We start from the raw sequence: 20,946 nt of genomic DNA, 5'->3' as shown, positions 1-20,946 counted from the left end.
TATGGTGGTCTTCTGGGTAAAACGACATCCACAGTCCATGCACTCGAACCTTTTGCGCTCGTTCGGATGGTATCTATACCCGTTCAAGAGGCTTTTCATGACCGACGCATTGTTTAGAAAGTCCAGGTCGTTCCTCTTGCACGGATGTCCACGGTAGTCATCTGAAAAAAATCAACACACGCGATCGTTAATCAACGTCGATAGCCAACGGCCTAGATTTACACCGTGCAACGGGAAACGTTTCTCGAGAAACACAAGATACTCTTTTTAGAAGCGACAAGAAACGTTCCACGGAGTATGGAGGGAGAGAGAAAGAGAGATAGAGAGAGAGCGAGAGCGGTGTACGGAGTTAACAGATCACACATAAACACGCTGGATTACTATTCAGGGCATGATCGAAACAATGGGAAGGCTCAGCAAATATTCGTTTAATCGTCTAATGGTGTTTTACATTGTTCAGAGAGATCTCTTTCCGCGAGTACATTTCCTGGTTCGAGGCTCGACGTTCGATGACTAGAGACACAAAGAAGAAATTGATACACTTTTTTATATATTATTTAACCTACTCGAATCGAGTCCTCGATTTCCCACCCATCGATAATAATTCCTAACAGTCTGGAAACGTTTCGGGGGCATCGTTGTCGTAATCGATTCGATCGAACGCTTGCACGCCCGTGGATGGATCTCTTCGAACCGATACGAATAAGTCGAGGAAGCTAAAGTTTGGACGAAATGCCACCCTAGGCGCTTTGGATCTTTAACGAGGACTTGCCTCGTTTTGAGTGTTAGACTGGGAAGACGAAGGAACAGGGATGGACAACGTCTAAAGAGACCCATCGAGGGGATGTCGCGTGAAACGCGAGTTCGCGACCCGTTCAGTAGAGTTTATTGTAATAAACTTCCTTCCCTTGGTGATAGCGGCTTATGTGATACTTGACGTTGGACGTGTACGTGTAACACTTGCTGCAGTACGGGCATTGTATCCCCCGGATCCCGCACAAGTAGCGAACGTGATAATTGAGATCTTTCAGCCGTTTGAACGTCTTGCCGCACTGATTGCAGTCCAAGCTGCCGGGACGGTTAAAACCGTCGTCCCGTTTCACGGTACGAATCCTGCATTTCTGATAACAGCACGCGTGCCTCGTGTGGAAGATCAAGTCTTTGTGTTTGGCAAAGGTCTTGCCGCACTGCTGGCACTCGGTCGTGTTAGTGTCGTTCCACTCTGAAAATGAAAAACACAAATGCGACATGTAGCGAGGGATGCTCGAGCCTTGAGCCTCGACATGGGCCAACGCGAGTTACGAGCAGTTCGTCGACGATCTTTTTTTTTTCTAATTACAAAGTGAAGAAACTGAAGCCCGTTCGACGTAAGCGCAATCGTATATACCTACTGCAAGCGCCCAACAATCGAAATAAACCGAAGGGTCAGGGGTCCCGCGGATCTTGGGGGTTACAGGGGGATCATTGAAATAATTCGTACCACGAGTTTGAAGCGAGACAGCGCCATAATATAGTTTGATCGTTTATTCTTTACAGAATAGTTCGCAGTCGGATACGCTCTAAAAAACGGCGGCGTTCCGTTTCCTCGGGTGCTTCTACCTAATTTCTTACGTACTTTCTCGTCGTTCTGGAAAGTGAAAATTCTACAGAAGCGAACATAGGATTAGGTTTGAAACGTTCGAACGCGTCTATTTGTTATTTTTTTCTTCTTCTTCTTTTAAGATACATAATACTGTTGTTTCCGGAGCGAGTGGCGGACGGCTCAGAACATTTTGTTCACGCCGACCGGCAATTTAGGATGCCATCGTCTAATGTGCCTGTAAACGTTCGACGACGAGTTGTCCTTCTTATGGCAATAGGGACACGCGTATCTGGGGATCTGACCGCACTTGTGCCTGATCAGGTCCCACATCCTACGGAATCCTGCGTTGCATTTCGGACAGATGTAACTGGAGACTGCGAACTGTGTCCTCGCGTTCGGCCACACCATTCTCCTCACATCTGAAAACAATCAAGACGTTAGTCCTGCGCCCAGCTTCGACGTGCCGTAAACGCCGAGCGCTAACGCGGGGCGCCTCGACGCCCCCGCGTGTCGGATCTAAACGCGTACTAACTACTTGATCGACGCTGGTAATAACGTGCCAACGTGATGGCTACAGAGAAACATTTGCTCAGAAGAAGTGAAACGAAAATAAAAACAGAAAACGTTGCGTGAAAATGACAGCTTCACGTTTTCCGTTGCTCTCTTTATTCAGTATGCGTCCTCGTTCTAACTTAACTCGTACAATTTGGCATAGCGACGACTCCGTAACTTACATGCGCGGCTTAACAAGTACGATCGGTATGGCATCGGTACGCAATATCAAACGAACAAAATTAGCGAAACCTGCTTCCACCGGGGACTCGTTTCTAATCGTAAACCAAAAATAAACACGAATCTGTTCTAAGACTTTTCCAGCTTTAGAATAGCAAACTTGGTGATAAAGGGGATGTGTAACTGTTTAGGTATTTCAGTATCGAATCCCCGGGGTTTCGACCAACGCATGGTCTCGTATGGTGTCGCTCGTTCCGCAATTTTCGCGATTTTATTCAGGTAAGCGTCCGCCGATTGTTTATTGCTCGTGACATGATTCGTTTCCGTCGTAAATACCGAGGTGTCCATCCGGTGAGATGTATCGTCTAAAATACTCTATTTATCGGGGATCTCTTATTCTCTAAGATTGCGTGGGGTAGAATACGATAGGAAGAAGAAGTCTGTACAGTTTTCGAGACGCGACGACAAGCTGATCGTTCGTCGTGACGTCCCCGCAGGTACCGGATCAAAATGCGTTCGAAGAGATTTGTTTTGCATTTCTGATATCGCGCAAGCCTTCTCTGTATAACGTTTCGACCCTTTGAGTGCTGAAAATGGAACGAACTCGTGGCATCGATAAATAAAATATTAAAGCATGGGTACCAAACGAGCCATCGAGTTCGTCCAACGTGTACAAAGTGGGACATTCGAAACGAATCGCCTGAAAATAAGGCATTATCCTGGTTTTAAGAATTATTCAAGGAAGATTATTAATGATAAAAATAATGAAGGTACTCGAGTGGGCTGTTTTAAACGCCCCGCTTCGTATACGGTTGCAAATTTTCTGAATTTTCCACCTGCCTGCATCGACGTTCCTCACTGAGTGCACTCGAGCACTCAAAGGGTTGACGTCACGAGTGCCATAAGTGCAACACGCGTCCCCTGAATCTCGAAAATGAAATGTCAACGAATTCTCAACGTTCCCCGCGTCGAATGTACACCAGCTAACTTAGGGGCCGATGTAGATCGTCATCGTTTATCCAAAAAACATACTGCAAAATAAACTAAAAAATTCTCGATGCCCAACTGGCAGTAAAATATACATTTCCATGATTCCAAACGCCTCGTCGCTCCAAACTCAAATATCGAATAAATAGGAATATCCCTATAATCGCACGATTATATTATAAAAATAATCGTAAGCTGACTGTGAAAAATAATTCGAAAAGAAATCGAACACTTTAAAGTCGCAAATCGTACAAATAAATAAGAACTGAAACAATCAAGTAACTATATATCGCATGGATAATTAGTTACGTTGACGAATACCTCGCAGGTAATCTCGATCCTGATTGTTTGCAAATGATTAATTGGCGGTCTCCTGTAGTTTTATAATAAATAACCATAAGAGACCGCCATCAGAGCACTCAGCACGTTGACTGCCGCCCACAACATGGATGACAGGATTTTCCACCAAAGAATTAAAGAAAAAGAAAATTCAGGGATCCAGGCAGTCAACGCGATAGAAAAGTCGATCGACGCAATCACCGTCTATACGTACAAATACGTACCATACGAAAAAACAAAAGTAACTCTTTATTCGGAAAACTCGATAAAATAAATTCGTTAAAACTTCGTTTAAAAGAACGGTGGTTGAAATAGAATACTTGGGGCTGAAATTTTATTTAAGCAGGGTTCGTTGCTTGAATAAAAACTAGCCGAATCGTTCTAAACGGATGATCGACGTCTGCACCGGCCCTCGCCCCGCGATTATTTCACGGCGAGCGTTACGGAAACGGAAGATCCGAAGGAATTGCGAAGCAGAAGACGTGGAATACCCGAAAATGGGAGGAGGAGGAACGGTACGATTCTAATTTCTGTGCACGATCACGGGCATCCCATCGTGCCGCATCCTGACGTGCTTGTAAATGTTCGACGAGCACTTGTCCCTCTTGTTGCAATAAGGACACTTGAATCTTGGCTCTTTGCCGCAGTCGTACTTCATGTGGGTCTTCAAGGTCTTCTTGTAAGTGTAGCCCGCGTTACACCTGGGACAATGATAGGACATCCTGGTGGAGTGCCAGAAAGGGCCGTCTTCGTGCTTCACGTCGTAACGACTCGCCCCGTGGTCCGTGTTCGTCCTGGTGATGTTCAGGACGCCGGTGTCGTAGGGTGGCAGGCCTCTGCCTACGAACAGGAAAACAGAGGTCACGGTTAGTGGGGTCGAATGACCGGCGAGGACCGCGATTACGACGATCATCGACCATTTGGAATCGGATCGAGGGAACGAGAGAAAGAAAAAGGGGACGAAAAAGTTAATCCATTTCCGGCGTCCGTCCTCTGAAACGAAGGATGCTCGACGGAGGGGGGATGAGACCGTAAAACAGGGGTTTGTTCAATGAGAGCAATTGTCCTGAGAGGGGATAGGAAGACATCTATTTTGTTCGTTATACACGCACACGCGGCTGCTCACACTTTTAACTTGGTCGGTCGCAACGGGGCCCCGTAAACTGCGATTTCGTTCGATGGTCCGTGCAAACGCCCGAGATTCTCTCAGTAGAGCCTGAACGCCTGTATCCTGCTACCCTTATGGTTCGTCCTGATATGCCTGTAGGTATTCGAGGACTTCCTGTCCCGTTTACCGCAGTACGGGCACTGAAACCGCGGCTCCTTGCCGCACTCGTACCTGAAATGGGTCATCATGTTCGACTTTTTGCTGAAGGAACTGCAGCACCTCGGACAAAAATACCTCTCGACCAGGCACTTTTGTAGCGGCCACCGCTCGCTGGCGTACGCTGCAACAGAAGAAGCAGATCGCGACGCGGGTCAGTCAGGGGTGTACACAGCTGAACGAGCGACAAGACAGGACGAAACACTTCGAACCACTTCACACAATTTTGGGATTACGGAGCTTTTTAAGGAGCCTCAAACCAGTGCAACATTATCATCGAGCAGTGACACGAAACATCGAATAATCATTGCGCAACGCCTTCTTACTTTTTCTTCGGGGTACACATTTGCGTACCGCAAATGACTGACACACGCTTCGAATAGTAAAATAGACTGAACGAGTTTTATTGTTTCGTTTCAAGCAAGGTGTACAAAATCTTGTACTGTAAAACAAGAACCAGAGTACAGAGTGTTTTAAATGTGACGCGGTTCGATAGTCCCTCGATAAATGGCTGCGGGGTTGGGATTTTCTTCTTGGTGGATATTAGTCGAAACATTCGACCCTTCCATAACACGATATACTTGTAACAAAACAAATTTCAACAGCCTTCGGTTCAGTTTTGTTTACCAGGGTTTCCATACAACACGTGACGAATTAACCGTGTTACAGAAGGGTGTATTTCAGACACCATTCGATGAACGCATAATTAGAAATAGTCCGAATAGGTTGAAGAGAATGACGATGGGGTGCTTTACCTTCGAGGAAAGGAAGCAGCGTTTTATCGAGGGGCCACCGTGAAACGACGTGAGAAATAGACGAGGGACAACGGTGGCAGTTTCTTCGGGACTTTGAGAGAATCGTCGGCGTGGAATTCCAATCCGGAAGTTCTTCGTTCTCGTTGCACAGGGGCGTCGCAGCTTCCCTCCGCCGTGGACTTAACGCAAATATATTCGGTTGGGTTTAAAGAAGGGCATCTGTTTGTGGACCCTTCGCACGTGTTTGTAGACGTTCGAGCTGTACTTAGAGCCGTAATCGCAGTACGTACACCGGAAACGGGTCTCGTGGGGATTGCAATGGTTCCGGTAGTGACGTAACATGCTGTCGATCGACAGGAAACTGTGAGTGCAACGAGGACAGTGGAACCAACCATCTCCATTTGCCGCCAGCCTACCTGGAAGCACGGATTCAATATCAGAATTCAAACCCGTCGGACGAGGTCGCGATTTTCGTTCGAAATAATAGCGATCTTCGCATCCAAGACACCGTGAAATATCGTCCACGGGGTTTTAAAAATTTCGTCGACGTTCGTTCGAAAGTCGTTTCGCGAGGAGGAAACACGCCAGGGTGTACACTGTTTCCCGGACACCCGATCGAAATTTCCATCGACAACCGATCCAGCCTGAAAATAATCGCCTGATTACGGTGATAAATGCGACCAAGAGTCGTCCACTGATAAACATTGAACTCGTTATACTTTTGATTCATCTTTCAATGATAACAGAGCTATAAAAATGTGAGAATTTTAACTTTTATTAGGTAGATGATGCTATACTTTATGCTCGAGATAAGAAAGATCGCACCGTCCCCGAGTAACTGAACAGGAGCAGTCCCGATTGGCGAGCAGTTATCCGGGAGACAGTGTGTAGAGACAAGCAAAGCACTGAGTGAGATCGAAAACTGTAAATAACAGGTTTTATTATGTCGTTTGGGTAAAAGTGTAGCTATGAACAGGAGGAGGAAACAATTCGCTGGAATTGATCTCCGTTGTGGGATTCAGTAGAGTTTCAGGGGTGTGATTTGTGGTAACTTTTTGTGAGCGGTGCGAGTGTGCTTGTAGACGCTCGACGCGTATTTGCTCACGTATTCGCAATAAGCGCAACAATAACGCGGCACATCGACTCCACACGTGAGCTTGTAATGTATCCGCATGTACTTCTTCGATTTGTAATGCTTGAGGCAACGTGGACAGGAGAAGGTCTTACGATGAAATCCGTCGCCTCCACTCCCTGAAAAATTTAAAACGTCTGATCAGTAGGTCGTAGTTTGCCCCGATCTCTTAAAAGGTAGAAGAAACGAAACAAATCTGGAGCACGGATCCGGGTTGCAGGACGATAACAAAAATCGAACGTATACGCGGAGATTTCTTCCGCTAAAAAAAAAAGGAAAAAAAACGGTCTAAACGTGTAGAAGCTTGCAATAAAACAGCCGTTGCCTTTGTATCTGTGTCATGTTTTGTTCTTTTTATCAACGTGCTTGGAATCGTACACGATCTTATACATTTGGGTTTCGTTCACGCAATCCGTGGTACAATTTTAATTTAAGGCCAATCAAAAAACTTATGCGTACGCGATATTACATGTGTGCGCCCCCGCAAAATTAATAATATTTATATATCAGTCGTAAGATACTAATGACGACGGTACAGAAGATTGTTGTGCGCGTGTTTCTGTCGCAAAACAGCCAACAGCGTTCCCAAGTTCTCGAACGTTTCATTTGGATATAGCGTTACCGCGGTACAAAGCTCGTCATATTCGCAGTCGTGGCGCTCGAAATCTCTTACGAGAGTCGACGATCGGTATTTAATAATAATTATAGCAACAACATCGTTTATACGCGTGTACAGACCGCTCGTGGGCCGTCCCTGTAATCTTAGCCACGTTCCTGGCGATTAAAATCGATCCTAACTTATGCTTCTAACTTATTATCGTTCGGAGAGATCGATGATGTACAATTCACCATTCCTCGATCGCGTCGCTCTTCTCGTCTACTAACGTTCGCTACGGTCGAGAGATCTAAGTCTCGTTAGGCTACGTTCGTCTCAAGCTCGATTCTAAAATCGTTAATCGAACGAAAGCACGCCGGGAAGACTCTCGCTGATTCAACGCGTTCCAACCATTGGAAAATGGCTGAACATTACAAATCGAACAATTCGCGATCCCGTTTCTACGTCCTAGAAAATAATAAATAGTCGCGCACACCCTGTGGGGACATCTTGCACCTGTAAACGTTGGCTTTTTCCAACGAGAGCCACGGAACTTTCAATCGTCACGACCAGATTGGTTATTTGCATTCGGATATTGATCAACGAGAGGGAAAATGCTGAGGGAACCAAATTTATCGATTCCACTTCGTGAGGCGAGGACATTTAACTCGAGAATCATTTTCTTTGGCGTACGTTGCGTGAAAAGGTTGATGAAAAGTGTCGTTTCGATTGAAAGTTGCCGATCGTTCTCGTTGGAGGATCCACGCGCGTAACGGTTAGAAGATCGCCGGATAAAGCGTCGGGCAAAGGGCGATTCGATGGAAATGTTCGTAAGCTCGGCACGCGGAGGAACGTAAGTCCCGGGCTGCTAGAGGCGTTCAATAAAGCTTGACGAACCTCAGCTCCATGTTTCGGTGCTTGGCCCGAATATGCCTGTACACGGCCTGGGTATACTTGCTGCGCATATCGCAGTGAGGGCACTTGAAACGCGGCAGATCGACGCACTCGAGTCTGTAGTGACGACTCATGCCGCCGGACGTGTGAAACGTGCGGGCGCACCTCGGACATGGAAAGCCGCGCCGGTTAAGGGACGTCTGTAGCCTCAGCATGTGCCGAGAATTTCGAACGACACCGTGGTACTTGCCCAGGACAATCGGCCTGAAGTCTGTAAGCAGAAAAAGAGACGAGGATCTACCGTTAGAGAGAGGAAGTGAAAGCTGTGATCTCCTCTGAAACCGGAGCCCCGGTTATATCGGAGGTGTCGCGTTTTTTGGGGGATCGCGGATCCAACGGGACGCGGGCAGGCAACTTAAACGAACGATCGTTTCGCGTCGGGAACCGCCAAACGATCGACGATCGAACGCACGTTTCGAAAAGCATTTTTTTTTCTGTTCGCTTGAGCACACTCCAAAGGAAACACACAATTTCTCGTTCGCTGCCCGTGGCATTACGATTTCTTATTTATTGACACGAATACATGATCCACCCCCGCGAGCTCCACGGGGCTAGTAGAGCGTGGTGAGGACGACGTCTTGGCCAGTGTGGATCTTCCTGATGTGATTGTAGATCGAGTGCGTCCACTTGCTCTTGTAGCCGCAGTACTTGCACTGGTAACGCGGCAAAGAGTCGCACTCGTATCTGTAATGACGGTGCATCGAGTAACTGTGCGAGAACAATCTGCCGCATTTGGTGCAATCGTACTTCTTACAGTGCTGCAGCGTGCGACGTCCCGGTCGTTGCTGCGGCCGATACTCTGAAACCAACATCGTGATCCATAATTAATACAACTTCCGCGCACAGTTCCGCCGGTCTATCTTTCTTTTTAAGCGTTTAGAAACCATACAGGCACAGGTTCGTGTGCTTTACGGAAGGAAGAGAGAAAATAGCACAACATAGTTCTTAATTTACGTTTAGGATCTTTAACAATTCGAGGGCGATCAATAATCAACCTTGACTCTGATCGGAGTAATCGCGAAATGCAATATTTTTGTAAAAGAATTGGAGGCCTTTCTCACCTTCGGACCCTATACATGCACTTTGGCCAATAATTATCAGAAATCTTAATGTTGGCTCTCGGTTAATGCATTTTTTAATCCACTGCGCCGTCTCTTTAAGGGTATTACCCTACGAGATATTTAACACAGGTTCATCTTTGAAGGTGGAACAAAGTGAGCCAAAAAATGGTTCTTCGAGTTCTAATTTAAGACGCTTCCGTCTTGAAAGATAAATTATACGAATTCTGCAGGAGCTTTGGACGATTTAATGGACGGAGGAGAGAGTCGAGCAGTCCAGAAGTCCTGACGTACCTCGTCGACGCGAAGGACCGTCTACGACGATAAATTAAATTAGACTCGATACAGAAAGGGTACGGCTCTTCCGGCGCTCTTTCGCGAGACACGCGTTCAATAGAGGAGATTCGTCTTGACCTCGAAGCCAAGATGAATGCTCCTCACGTGTCTGTATATCGCGGTGGTGTATTTGCTCCGTTTGCCGCAATAGGGGCAAGCGTAACGTGGCTCGGCACCGACGCACTCGTGACGAAGGTGTCTCCTCAGCGACTGCTTGTGACTGAAACCCTTGTCGCAGACCTGACAGACGAACCTCTTCGTGAACAGGCGTCCCATGGGATCTGAAACGAGAACAGATCGGGAGAGTGTTAATCCGTGAACGTTCCTGACGCGAGTATACCTTTCGATCGTCGACGAGCGCGTTGCAGAAAATCGGTCGTCGTCGCTGAAATGCAAGAAAAGGAATGATCGAACAAGACGAACGAGGAAGGGAGTTTGATTCTTGGTCGTATTTATTCTTGTTTGCACAACGATCGAAGTCATTACCATACATTACCAGTCATTACCGTACATCGCAGTCTTCGTTTCTTCGTATTTACAAATTAAGGATAGCGTCGCGCGGATAAAAACGGTGGATCGATTTTTGTACAATTTTCGCGGTGTTAAACGCGGATTCAATAGAGCTTAACGAGAGTGACCAGCTCCTTCGGATGCATACACCTGATATGTTGATAAACGTTCGATGTCTTCTTGCTGCACAGTGTGCAGTAAGGACACTTGTACCTCGGCGCCTTGCCGCATTCGTACCTAAAGTGACCCAACATTGTGTCTCGCCTGCCGTAGCCGTTGTTACAGTTAGGACAGTGATATTTCCCTGTATTCGAGTTGTACAGCGTGTCCATTATCTTCGCGAACTTCCTCGTGCGCGCGGCGCAAAGGTGGTCGCCGGGCCTGCCACCTACAAAATATCGTATCAGAGTCAAGATCGTTAAGCCAGCCGATTCACGGTTACAACTTTCACGAGCATCGCGTCAAATAATCGGGGGGATGCGGAACGTGTACGCACAAGGAGGTACATGCAGGAGGGATAATAATCGGTGGTCAAGCGAGTACATCGATCATACGCGATGAAAACAGATAGGCCGATAGGTACTCTCTGGCGACGGTTCATGAAACGACGAAAAGCACATTCTCGTTGGTTTTTTTTTCCTAGAAACGCATTTATTTTCTTCTTCAAACAAGATTCACACACCGACGAGTTTACATGACTGACCGGCGCTCGCAATCCTTCTTCACGGAAAACATATCCGTCGACTATGTACACGAGGGTATCGTTAAACCACGTTTATCGATCTCCCAATTCGATTTCGTTCGCAGTGATCGTCGCTGAACTGGTTCGAACGCTTGCTGAAGTCCCGATTTTGCTAAAAAATATACTAACGCGCCGATACCGAGGTTTACTGGATAAAATTTAATAGAACGGGGCACCTGATGCGCGCTTCGATGGTCCGAGCGGGTCTCGAATTTCAAATTTGTTGAAAACGCTTCTACAGTCGATGTCCCCCCCACGACGTACGCTCGACGACTGAAACTTCCGGCTACCCCCTCTCTGGGTAGCGTCACGACTGGCTGCGCAAGGCAGATGCGCAGAATCGTTGCCTCGATAATGCATATCATATACAATTTAGAGCTTTCGATTGCGATACCGTTGTTTTCTGTCGTCGAGCGTACGCAAATACAACAGAATCTCAGTCTTCCTCGAGCGACGCGTCGGCACGTGAAGGGTCTTTCGATAAAAGCGTCAGAGAATTAGGAAAAACGTGGAAGAAACTGCACTTGCTGCCAATGATCAAATACATCGAACGACGATGGTAAATCTCGAGCCTACGCCATTGAATCAAGATCGATCGTCGATCTGAAAGACTACTCGTGTTATTAACAAAATAAATAATATCCAAATAACCAAAAGAAACCGTGGAGAATGCCCAAACGCTATTGTTTCCCCTATTCCATGGCACTGTAGTCGATTTTGAATATTTATCGCTGTTAACGAAAGACCCGACGGTCGAACAGAGTCTAGAACAACGTGTTGCAGACAACCGGTTTCGAGGGATGCTTGTGCCGTATGTGATCCTGGATGTTGAACTTTTTCTTGCTCAATTTGCCGCAATACGGGCACTCGAATCGCGGCGGTTTGCCGCAATCGTACTTGAAGTGGGCCGTCACCGCGCTCTTGGTCGTGTAACTCTTTCGGCAACGTGGACAAGGAAACCGAGTTTTAGTCTTTCTCGGACTACGTTCCGGGTACTTGTCCTCGAGCCACGGCAGCGGCAACATTTCTAGGAAGGCTGAAAAAGAAACGGAAGCGCACGGTTAGCTCGAACAAATCAGCGTCGTCGTCCCTCTGCAGGGGGCGGGTGGGCGGCTGGGGGATTTTCGAAAAGCTCGGTTTTTTCCAAGCGTTTCGAAGCCATCCGATCGATTGGAAACGACACGAAGATCGGTGACGGGGTCGTGGAACGATCGATGGACCAGATCAGGGGTTCCTAACCTTTTCAATTTTAGTGAAACGGATGTTACTTATTACTAAGCGTGGGAGGAACGGAACACGTAAGTAATGCACAATGGCGAGAAAATTAACAAGTCTTTCGACAGCCAGTGTACACGATTAACGAGAACGATCGAAGTCTATCGGGAGAAAATAGGGAATATTTTGCTGAGTGAAACTACAATGAAGATTACAGATGGGGGAGAACGTGGTTTTAGTTTCTAGGTGTGGCTCGAAGGATTATCCAGTGATGGATGAGAACGAAGAACGTACACCTGTTTTTTTTTTCGTTTTTGAACACCCTGGCCCTGTGGGCTCTAAAATTTTAAAGCTCGATGAACCGAAACTGACAAAAGGGAAGTCCTTAGTTCCTATTTAGAATCATTCCCTGCTTTCTCCAGATACTTCTCACTCGTCGAACGCGATCGGGTTTGTCCAGGCTCGAAACCCCCGAGACCCAGAGGCGTCGTGGCAAAGTTTCCAAACGAGTTCACCGCGAGAGGAATAGTCGTGCACAGCGAATCGTCGGCGAAGAAACGTTTGACAGGCGACAAATGAGATGGATTTCTATTTTTTTTGGTGTTCACGGAGAGATTTGTGCTTTATGCAGGCTGGCACACGCGCGGTGGTACAACATTTTGTTGAGTTAAAAGACAAACAAATAAAGCGGTTGCAGGCATCTTCAAGCTATATACGGAGGGGGGGGGGGGAACAAAAATATGCCCGGACGACCCGTTCAAAAGAAAGGAAATCTGCGGGAACGAATCGTGGCCGGTGGACACTCCCACGAGGACGTTGAGCGACTCTAAACCTGTAAAACGATTGAACAATGTTAAAATGACGTCGTTGAAAGCGTGAAACGGAACAAGTGATCCCCGATGTGTAGGCAACGTCGTTTTCCAATTCACCAAAACTTGTTTCGAGGGATCGAGGGATGGACGGAAGGGGCGGTGGCGAACGGAAGTACACACTCGTCTCGGTTAATCGCGCTTTATTGGCAAAACTTTCGAGAAAAAAGAATTGAAAAAAAAATTAAAGATTACGTTCATTGCTGATCGTAATGAAGCACTATGACCTCGGCCTTACATCCACGGTGTTTCAGGCGTATGTGCTTGTACACGTTGTTCGACTGCTTGCTCCTCATCGTGCAGTATGGGCACTGAAACCTCGGGGGGCTGCCGCACTCGAACTTATAGTGTCGCAGCATGTGATGCCAATGCTGGTAACTCCTTTCGCACTTTGGGCAAGTATACCTGATGCACCATACCGTTATTAACCGCGAATAATCGACGTTAATGTCCGTTAACCACTTCTCGGATCAACACGTTGGCAATAAAGATTGAAACAAGGGGTCACGCAGAGTCCAACGTCGCTGTCCGGGCAGTAATACCTGGTCTCTTTACGAATTCTTTCCCCGTTTCGACACCTCTTCCACGAAGTGTCCTTCGTCTCCGGGAAGTGTCACTCTTCCAGCCTGCAATGCAAACGTGGAACCGAACAGTCCCGGTGAAAATGGCGACTGACCGTGGAACTCGAGAAGTGGTTAACGCTCGCGGTGAATACGCGCTCGCAACTGACCTGTCGCTATCGTTGGTCCCGTGCTTGGTTTGACGATGACAGGGTGGCGGTTCTTGCGACTGACCCTGGCACACGGGGTAACGATAACCCGTCGACGCTGCGAAATATATCGTGCCTGAAACCAAAACGGAAACGTCGTGATTGTACGCGTCTTCGAGATGAAGATTAAATAGCGTCTAGAAAAGAAGAGAGAACACTTCTCCGTCGAGTATCACTTGGGAACGAAAAAGTTTCATCGATGCCTCGGATAAGCGACTTTTATTATACATTCTCTGCTTAGGCTTACAGATGGAACAGGATTTTCACCGATCTCGCCGTACAACGTACGACGATCGGAATGGTCGAAGAGAACGACAAATGGTTTATTTCGTTTGGGGGATACAAATGATCGCGCGTGAACGGTTCGTTGCGTTGCTCGATCCCACGGGAACGATAAAATCGGGGGTCAGGTTTTAATTCTTCCGCGCGTAGTACTGTCTGTTGGTGGCCACGTCGGTGAGAAAAACACGCATTCCACGGTGCTTGGTCCTAATGTGCCTGTACACGTTCGAGATCTCTTTCGAGTGCATGTCGCAGTACGGACATTTGAACCTCGGGCCTTGGCCGCATCCGTACCGCACGTGCCTCCGAAGGTTCGTCTCCCTAGTGAATCCGCTCGGGCAATTCGGACAGCAGAACCTCTTCGACTTGTTCCGCCACACGACGAAGCCCCGGCAAACTGAAACAGAAAACCCAGCAAGATACTTGCGCACAGTCCACGGACAGCAGCAGCGAGACACAAAGATCGCCGACAACAGATTCGTGCGTGCAACAACTACGAGTAAAATTCGCCTAACCGATTTTACAGGACCGACTAAACACGAAACGAGAACGAACGTCTACCGTGGACGTGGGGATTACTAACACCGCGACGGCACAAAGCAGCGGAACACCTGAAACAAAAGTACAAGTCGATACATCCGATCGAACCATGGCTGTCACCGGTTCGCCATTAGATCCTCGATAATCAAACAAAGATGGTGTTTATATTATGTACAGGGCAAGATAAAAAGGTTAGCCATATTTTTGGAAATTTATTCTCGAGCTAAAGAGGCGCGTATGGATGGGATTCATACGTGTCGCTTGGAAAAGAGTTTTCTCACGTAGAAATTTCCAAAAAATGAGACGAGGATCGAGACGGCGAGTTTCCACCGCCATTGTTCGAGTCAGAGACAAAACGAACGATCGCTAGGGTGACATCAACGACGGGGAAGAAGAGGAGAAATTAATGAAACGCGCGCTTTCTTTTGCGACTTCCTTTTGGTACTGTTCAGATACACACTTTACTCGTTGCAATTTCCTAATTTATGTACATAGCGCGATCCAATTGCATCGGTCGTCGCGCGAATTCGTGGTCCTAGATCGCGTTGTTGTCTTTTGGAAAGTAGTTCTTCTGGTTTTGAACGTCGATCGCGAACACGACGTGATATTCGTGGATACGTTTCACGTGCTTGTAGGTGTCTGACGGGTATCGAGATTTATAGGGGCAATAGGGACACTTGTAGCGAGGCTCCTTCCCGTTGCAGGCGCTGACTACATGTCGTTTCAGGTGGACTTTCGTCGAGTAATTGTTCGGACAGTTCAAACACTGAAACGGTTTCACGTTCCAGGGGCAGTAGCTGTACCATTCGTTGTAGTATCCTGGAACAGATTGGAACGGTCGTGTTTCTCTCGTGAATGCACTCGTGGAGCGTTTACGATTCCTCGAATCGTCCCTAACTACTCGTGAATTTTCGTGATTAGCCGACGAACGGACGGAGGGAGGGCTTAAAGGAGTATAATCATTCTTGTGAGATCAGTGTGCTCGAGAACCGTGTGCGTGCGTCTGTAAATAAAAAAGTATGTGGAATCGTAGAAACGCATTTATTCGTTCAAATACTCTCTCTTCTTGCTTCTATACAACAGCATTCGGTAAAGAATTCGCGACTAATTTGTACAGATTCGACGGTCACGCGGCTTCGCAGGAATCGCGATTATCCTAATACTGTGTAACGTTGTTCCGCAAAGGTGCAAACGCTATCCTCGGATAAATGAAATCGTGCCCGAGGAGTCACGGAGTCTACGAAAGAAAATGAAGATCTCGATATTTCGTCGCGTTAAAATTAATATGCAAAAAAATGGCGGAGAGTCGAGAATAACCGTTTCAGTTATCCGTGGATCGCAGTGTTCGTGTTCGTGTTCGTGTTCGTGTTCGTGTTCTCGCGGCGCATGAAACGGTTTTCAAAACCAGTCGACTCGGTACGCGTTGGACAAACGCTGCGTCGCGTCGCCGTGGATGTCGATTACGAATACTCTAAGGTTCGCGTGTTTCCTTCTGATGTGCGCGTATATGTCCGAGGTTTTTTTACTTCTTTGCTGACAGTACGGGCACTGAAAGCGTGGCTCCTGTCTGCATTCGTACTTCAAATGCCTGGTCAAACTCGGTTTCTGGCCGAAGGCGGTCGGGCAATTCGGACAGGGGAACTTCTTTGTCTTGCTAAACGCGGCCGAGCTTTCGATTTGCGCTCGGAGGACGACACGGCGACCAGAACCTAGAAGGGGAAAAAGTCGGCGTTAAGGTTGACGAAATGGTGCGTCGAAGCCGCTTCGTTAATCGTATTCTCTGCTTCGACGTCTAGGAAACAGGGATTTGGGGGGTATTTTGTCCCGAGAAAATGCAATTAATTCGTTCCTCTTAGTTCCAAAACACGGTTTCGGTTACACGGTTCGGTTGTTAGTACCTCTGCTGAATAGCCGGCGTAGGCGTGAAAACCCCGAAGCCCAGAGAACAAACAAAAGTGCGATAATACATGCGAAGCGTCGCTCGTTTCGTTGGCTCGACGAAAGCTGAGCTTTTTCTATCGAACAAAAGCGTCTCTCTTCCTATTACAGTGGAAATTCGGTCCGGCGTACGACGAGCCAGCGAAACGAAATTTTTTAATTCTTCTACGAAATTACAGCCGTTAGAGCGGTCGACGACGAACGCCGGTTGCTAGCCGTGGATTCTGAACGCGACGGATTCTTTATCGTCGATCCCCGCTCATCGTAGAACCTCCCACGATTGAAATATATCGATCACGTAGACGTCGTGGTTCTTGTGCTTCACCCTGATGTGCTTCCGTATGTCAGCCTTCACCTTGCACACGTAATCGCAGTAAGGACACTTGAATCTAGGCTTCTGACCGCACTGGTAACGCAAATGGCTGGTCAGGTTCCTCTTCCAAGCGAAGACGCTCCGACAGTTCGGATTCGGACAGGCGTACGTGCTAGGTTTCAGGAACCAGTTCGTGCGACGGTGACCCAAACGTGGCGTTGACCCTTTGTGCCCTGAAAAAGAACGTATCGTTCGCGATCAGTCGTCCTGGATGCAGCCGGTAGCGCGAGAAAAACAATTCTCGACGAACGATCACAACGGCGAATCGTCGTCGAGTCTCGATCTCTTTCCCTTCGATCGATCCTCGAACAATCCCAGCCGAGCATCCTTACTTCCACAGTCATCCCCGGACGTGAAAACTATCGTGGAATTAAAAAGTTCGATTCTCGTAAACCAGCGGTGGGGATGACTCTGTCTCATCAGAGCGGGGCTAGATCGTTTCTTACGTCCGGAGATCACTGTACTCGTCTCTCGCGTGCATTAAAGAACGAATAATCGGTGAAGTTTGTCGGAAAGCTCGTGTTCCTCTACGCATAACTCGAGCAAACAACACGTATGTCCAAAACGATCGCGATATGGACACCTAAACAGTCACCGTGTATGGAAATCGGGAGTTTCTCTTCCAGCGAATTCTCGGCCATTAACAACCTGGAATCAAAGGAAACGGTGAGAAAGCGTGAAAGAGCGAACGTGATCCTCGAAATCTGTGAAATTTCCTTCGAATCTCGCGCCTTCGTTTGAAACGCGCTGAATTTGAAGGAGATCCAAGAAGATTTCGATCTTGAACAAGGTCCTGGTCGTCTGAACCTCCTCGAGCGTCGATTCGAGTCGTTGTCTCGGTAATTAATGCGCAATTAAGAGAGAAAAAGCCTGCGTTTTATTCGGACATAAAAAGTACAAGTTTCGAGGCGGTTGGGTGGCTCCGTCGGAGAGCCGGAGGGGGATCAAGGGGTAAACAGATCCAGAACGTAGACCGTGGAGCCGTGGTGTTTCCTCAGGATGTGCTTACTCACATCCCCCTTTACTTTGCAACGATACTCGCAGTACGGACACTTGAATCGTGGCTGTAATCCGCACTCGTATTTCAAATGTCTGTTCAGATTGCCTTTCCAGCTGAAAGACTTGGCGCAATTCGGACTGGGGCAGAGGTAGGCGCCCGCCTGCACCCTCCTGTACCTCGGTGATCTAGAAACGTTGCCGACGTACGGCCATCTTCTCACGTAACCTGAAACAAACGAACAGACGAAATTTTCTCGTGACGAACAAACCGTCCGACTCGACGTCGCATCCTCCTCGTTTAACGCCTCGATTAAACGCACGAAAGTGGCGCGCAAATCTCGCCTCGAAGAAGGACGGTACCTCGCCAGTTTGCTAACAATAATGTTTTATTCATTTCCACATACATCGACGTGATCGCGCGATCCTCTTAATCCTAATTATCCAATCGAATTTTGTACTGTGCCTTACGACAAGCGCCGGTGACGCTCGACATGTGCGTTTAGATTGATCGTCGACTGGCTCGGGCCGAGATCCTGGCAAACATAACACTGGAACGTCGATTTTAACGCTGGCTCTATAAAATATATCGAATCTCAACTCGAAATTAATTTCGAACTTTAAAAATAATATTTAAAAATATCTTCGCGCCAGTATCTCGGTCCGGGGCCCGCGAATATTCCCGAGTCACGTCGTGTTAGAAATATACACAATGTACAATGATGCACGGACGTCGAAAAAATATTTGTTCCACGAAGATGGTTCGTCCGTGGAGGGAGGAGGGCGTAACGTTGGTTTCCGCGGGTCGTTTTACGTGCTGAGAACGTAGATACTGCATTCCTTGTGAACTCTTTTGATGTGTCTGCATATGTTGGCCTTCCACTTGCCGCGATATTCGCAGTGGGGGCACTTGAAACGCGGCTCTTTGCCGCACTCGTTGCGCAAATGTCTCTTCAACGTGCACTTCCAGACGAAAACGCTCGGGCAGTTCGGACACGGGAACTTCTTGTAGGAAAGGTCGTTGAAGCGTACCCGGGGTTTCCTGTAGCGAGCGTTCGTAAAATAGAGAGGATCTGAAAACAAAACGAAGCACCCCGGTATATTATCTCGATCTGTGCAAGTCCGCGATAGTACCTGGCTTCCGCTCGGACTTTCAACGTTTCGGGTGTCTTTCTGTCGCAACGCACAGACGGGGGAAAAACGGTCGAACGTCCGGAAGACACATTCCGGAACACGTGTCCTTTCTATCTCCATTCTCCATCCTCGCGGCGTCCGATCGCGACAGCACCGGAAGCTTTAAGAGGCTTCTAGACGATGTCACGTCCATCGTGTAAAGGCCTCTTAACAACGAAAGACGGACACGCATCACCAAGTTTGTTAGTTCGAAGCATGGAGGGGCTCGATAGCTCGACATCGTCGTAAAACTTACTCTTCTCACAGGCACAGCCTCGAACACGATCTTCACCAGACTCGATAGATCTACGTCTACGTGCAAAACAAAGTTCTAGCCACCTATGGGTCTACAACTCGTAATCGCGATTATAATGCACATAGGTAAGTCCGTCGAGTCTCGTTAAAATCGGCGAGGATGGACCTGGAGCATCTCCTGTCGACTCCTCCCGAGAAACCGGTCGATAGAAAGGACAGTAAACACAAGAGTAAAAGCGACAACGCGAGTTTCCTAAGTAATCTCGCGCGAGAAAAAACAATCACGATTTGCGAAGACAATTTTAGGATACCATTTATTACACACTCATGCTATATAATTAGATGGAATTGCAACGGATACATAGTCGCTAGCTCCCAGCGTAAAGCGTACATTCGCGTGTCTATTTTCGCAAAAGCTCCTGGAACCTCCGAGCGCGTACGTTTACATAATTCGTAAATTGGCGCGTATCACAGAACGTTGTCTTCTCATCCGGGACTAGATACTTGCAGGAACCAGATACACGGAGGTCAGGGTACAGGGAACTCGAATTACCCTATCCCAGATAACCAACTTGTACATGCTGTCGTCAAGCAACGATCAAACTCTCCAATCACCGGTGGGGGGAAAGCGTCGCGCGAAGCAGTATATTTTGTAGTGTTCAATATATCGTAGGCAGAGTTGTCTCTCGAAAATTGATCAAGCGTGGAGGACACGTTGACTGCCCTGCTGGTGTTTCTCAATTTCTGAACTGCTCCATCGAGTATTTCTTGGGCCGTGATTCGAAAACCGCGGCAGTCAACGTGTTAAAAATCACTTATTCCCTGAAAGGGCAATGAATAAATACTTTCTCCTGAGAGGAATGCGTCGAGTAACCTATCCGTGTGTACGCTGTTTTCGAACAAACTTGTCCATACTACCACAAACGCAACGTTTATTCGACGCAGAATTATAATACAATCTCGATACAAGTTACGCGGAACTTTTATCATCCAAAGATGCCTTTGCGTGTCTGCGTTGATACGGACAGTCTTTTCAAAACCAGTGTACGCTGAGCAAACATTGAATCCAACTTGCAGTCCAACTTGGATAAGAACATTTTATCGAACACCAGTTCCCATCTGGCCAGAGTCTTTCTATCTGTCGCGTATGCGCGGCGAGGAATGATTAGGTTCACTTGGGCTTATTGAGGCACTGTCTGACGACGTCCATGGCTAGAACTTCGCGCTTCTTGTGCGTGGTTCGAACGTGTCTGTAGACGTTGCTGCGAAGTTTGCAGCGATATCGACAGTAAGGGCACTTGAATCGTGGACTCTGCCCGCAGGCATAGAGCAGGTGTCTGCTGAGGCTATTCTTCCTCTTAAAGATGCGAGTGCACGTCGGACAGGGATGATAACCGGCGAAAATGCCGCTCGGGAGGACTTGATCCGTCGCGTCGCTCTTGCGTCCTGCAAACGACAAAAACAGATTGGCCACGGTTAGTAGCGTGTCC

At 47.6% G+C, this 20,946-nt stretch overlaps 3 protein-coding genes across 10 annotated transcripts in view; all 3 read right to left on the bottom strand.

The window, feature by feature from the left end:
- LOC122397056 (longitudinals lacking protein-like) overlaps window positions 1-20,946 on the bottom strand; it is a 166,615-nt gene that overhangs the window by 99,065 nt on the left and 46,604 nt on the right. The window contains exons 7-8 of one of the 8 annotated variants that reach the window (XM_043395896.1): window positions 13,861-13,975; window positions 13,328-13,535 (exon numbers count right to left, since the gene is read on the bottom strand). The exons of the other annotated variants lie outside the window; for them this stretch is intronic. Coding sequence (XP_043251831.1) covers window positions 13,328-13,535; window positions 13,861-13,975 — 323 coding nt within the window. Of the gene's footprint in view, window positions 1-13,327; window positions 13,536-13,860; window positions 13,976-20,946 lie in introns of those variants that run through there. 8 annotated transcript variants of the gene reach the window in all.
- Window positions 797-1,303, bottom strand: LOC122397062 (zinc finger protein 211-like). The gene has a single exon (XM_043395903.1). The coding sequence runs from the start codon at window positions 1,248-1,250 to the stop codon at window positions 876-878; it is 375 nt and encodes a 124-aa protein (XP_043251838.1). The 5' UTR covers window positions 1,251-1,303; the 3' UTR covers window positions 797-875.
- LOC122397061 (longitudinals lacking protein, isoforms A/B/D/L-like) lies at window positions 3,946-4,705 on the bottom strand. Its single transcript, XM_043395901.1, has one exon. It carries the CDS (start codon window positions 4,551-4,553, stop codon window positions 4,164-4,166), a length of 390 nt encoding a protein of 129 aa, XP_043251836.1. The 5' UTR covers window positions 4,554-4,705; the 3' UTR covers window positions 3,946-4,163.

The sequence above is a fragment of the Colletes gigas genome, unplaced genomic scaffold (assembly GCF_013123115.1).
Source record: "Colletes gigas isolate AHSC1104 unplaced genomic scaffold, ASM1312311v1 Colletes_gigas_Sc00008, whole genome shotgun sequence".
Lineage (NCBI taxonomy): Eukaryota > Metazoa > Arthropoda > Insecta > Hymenoptera > Colletidae > Colletes > Colletes gigas.
Note: the sequence above shows the minus strand (reverse complement) of the source record. Positions and strands in the feature narration are given on the sequence as shown.

Bases quoted from the DNA above. Each gene is read 5' to 3' on its own strand.
- LOC122397061 (XM_043395901.1), bottom strand. From the start codon at position 4,553: ATGATCGTCGTAATCGCGGTCCTCGCCGGTCATTCGACCCCACTAACC.
- LOC122397062 (XM_043395903.1), bottom strand. From the start codon at position 1,250: ATGTCGCATTTGTGTTTTTCATTTTCAGAGTGGAACGACACTAACACG.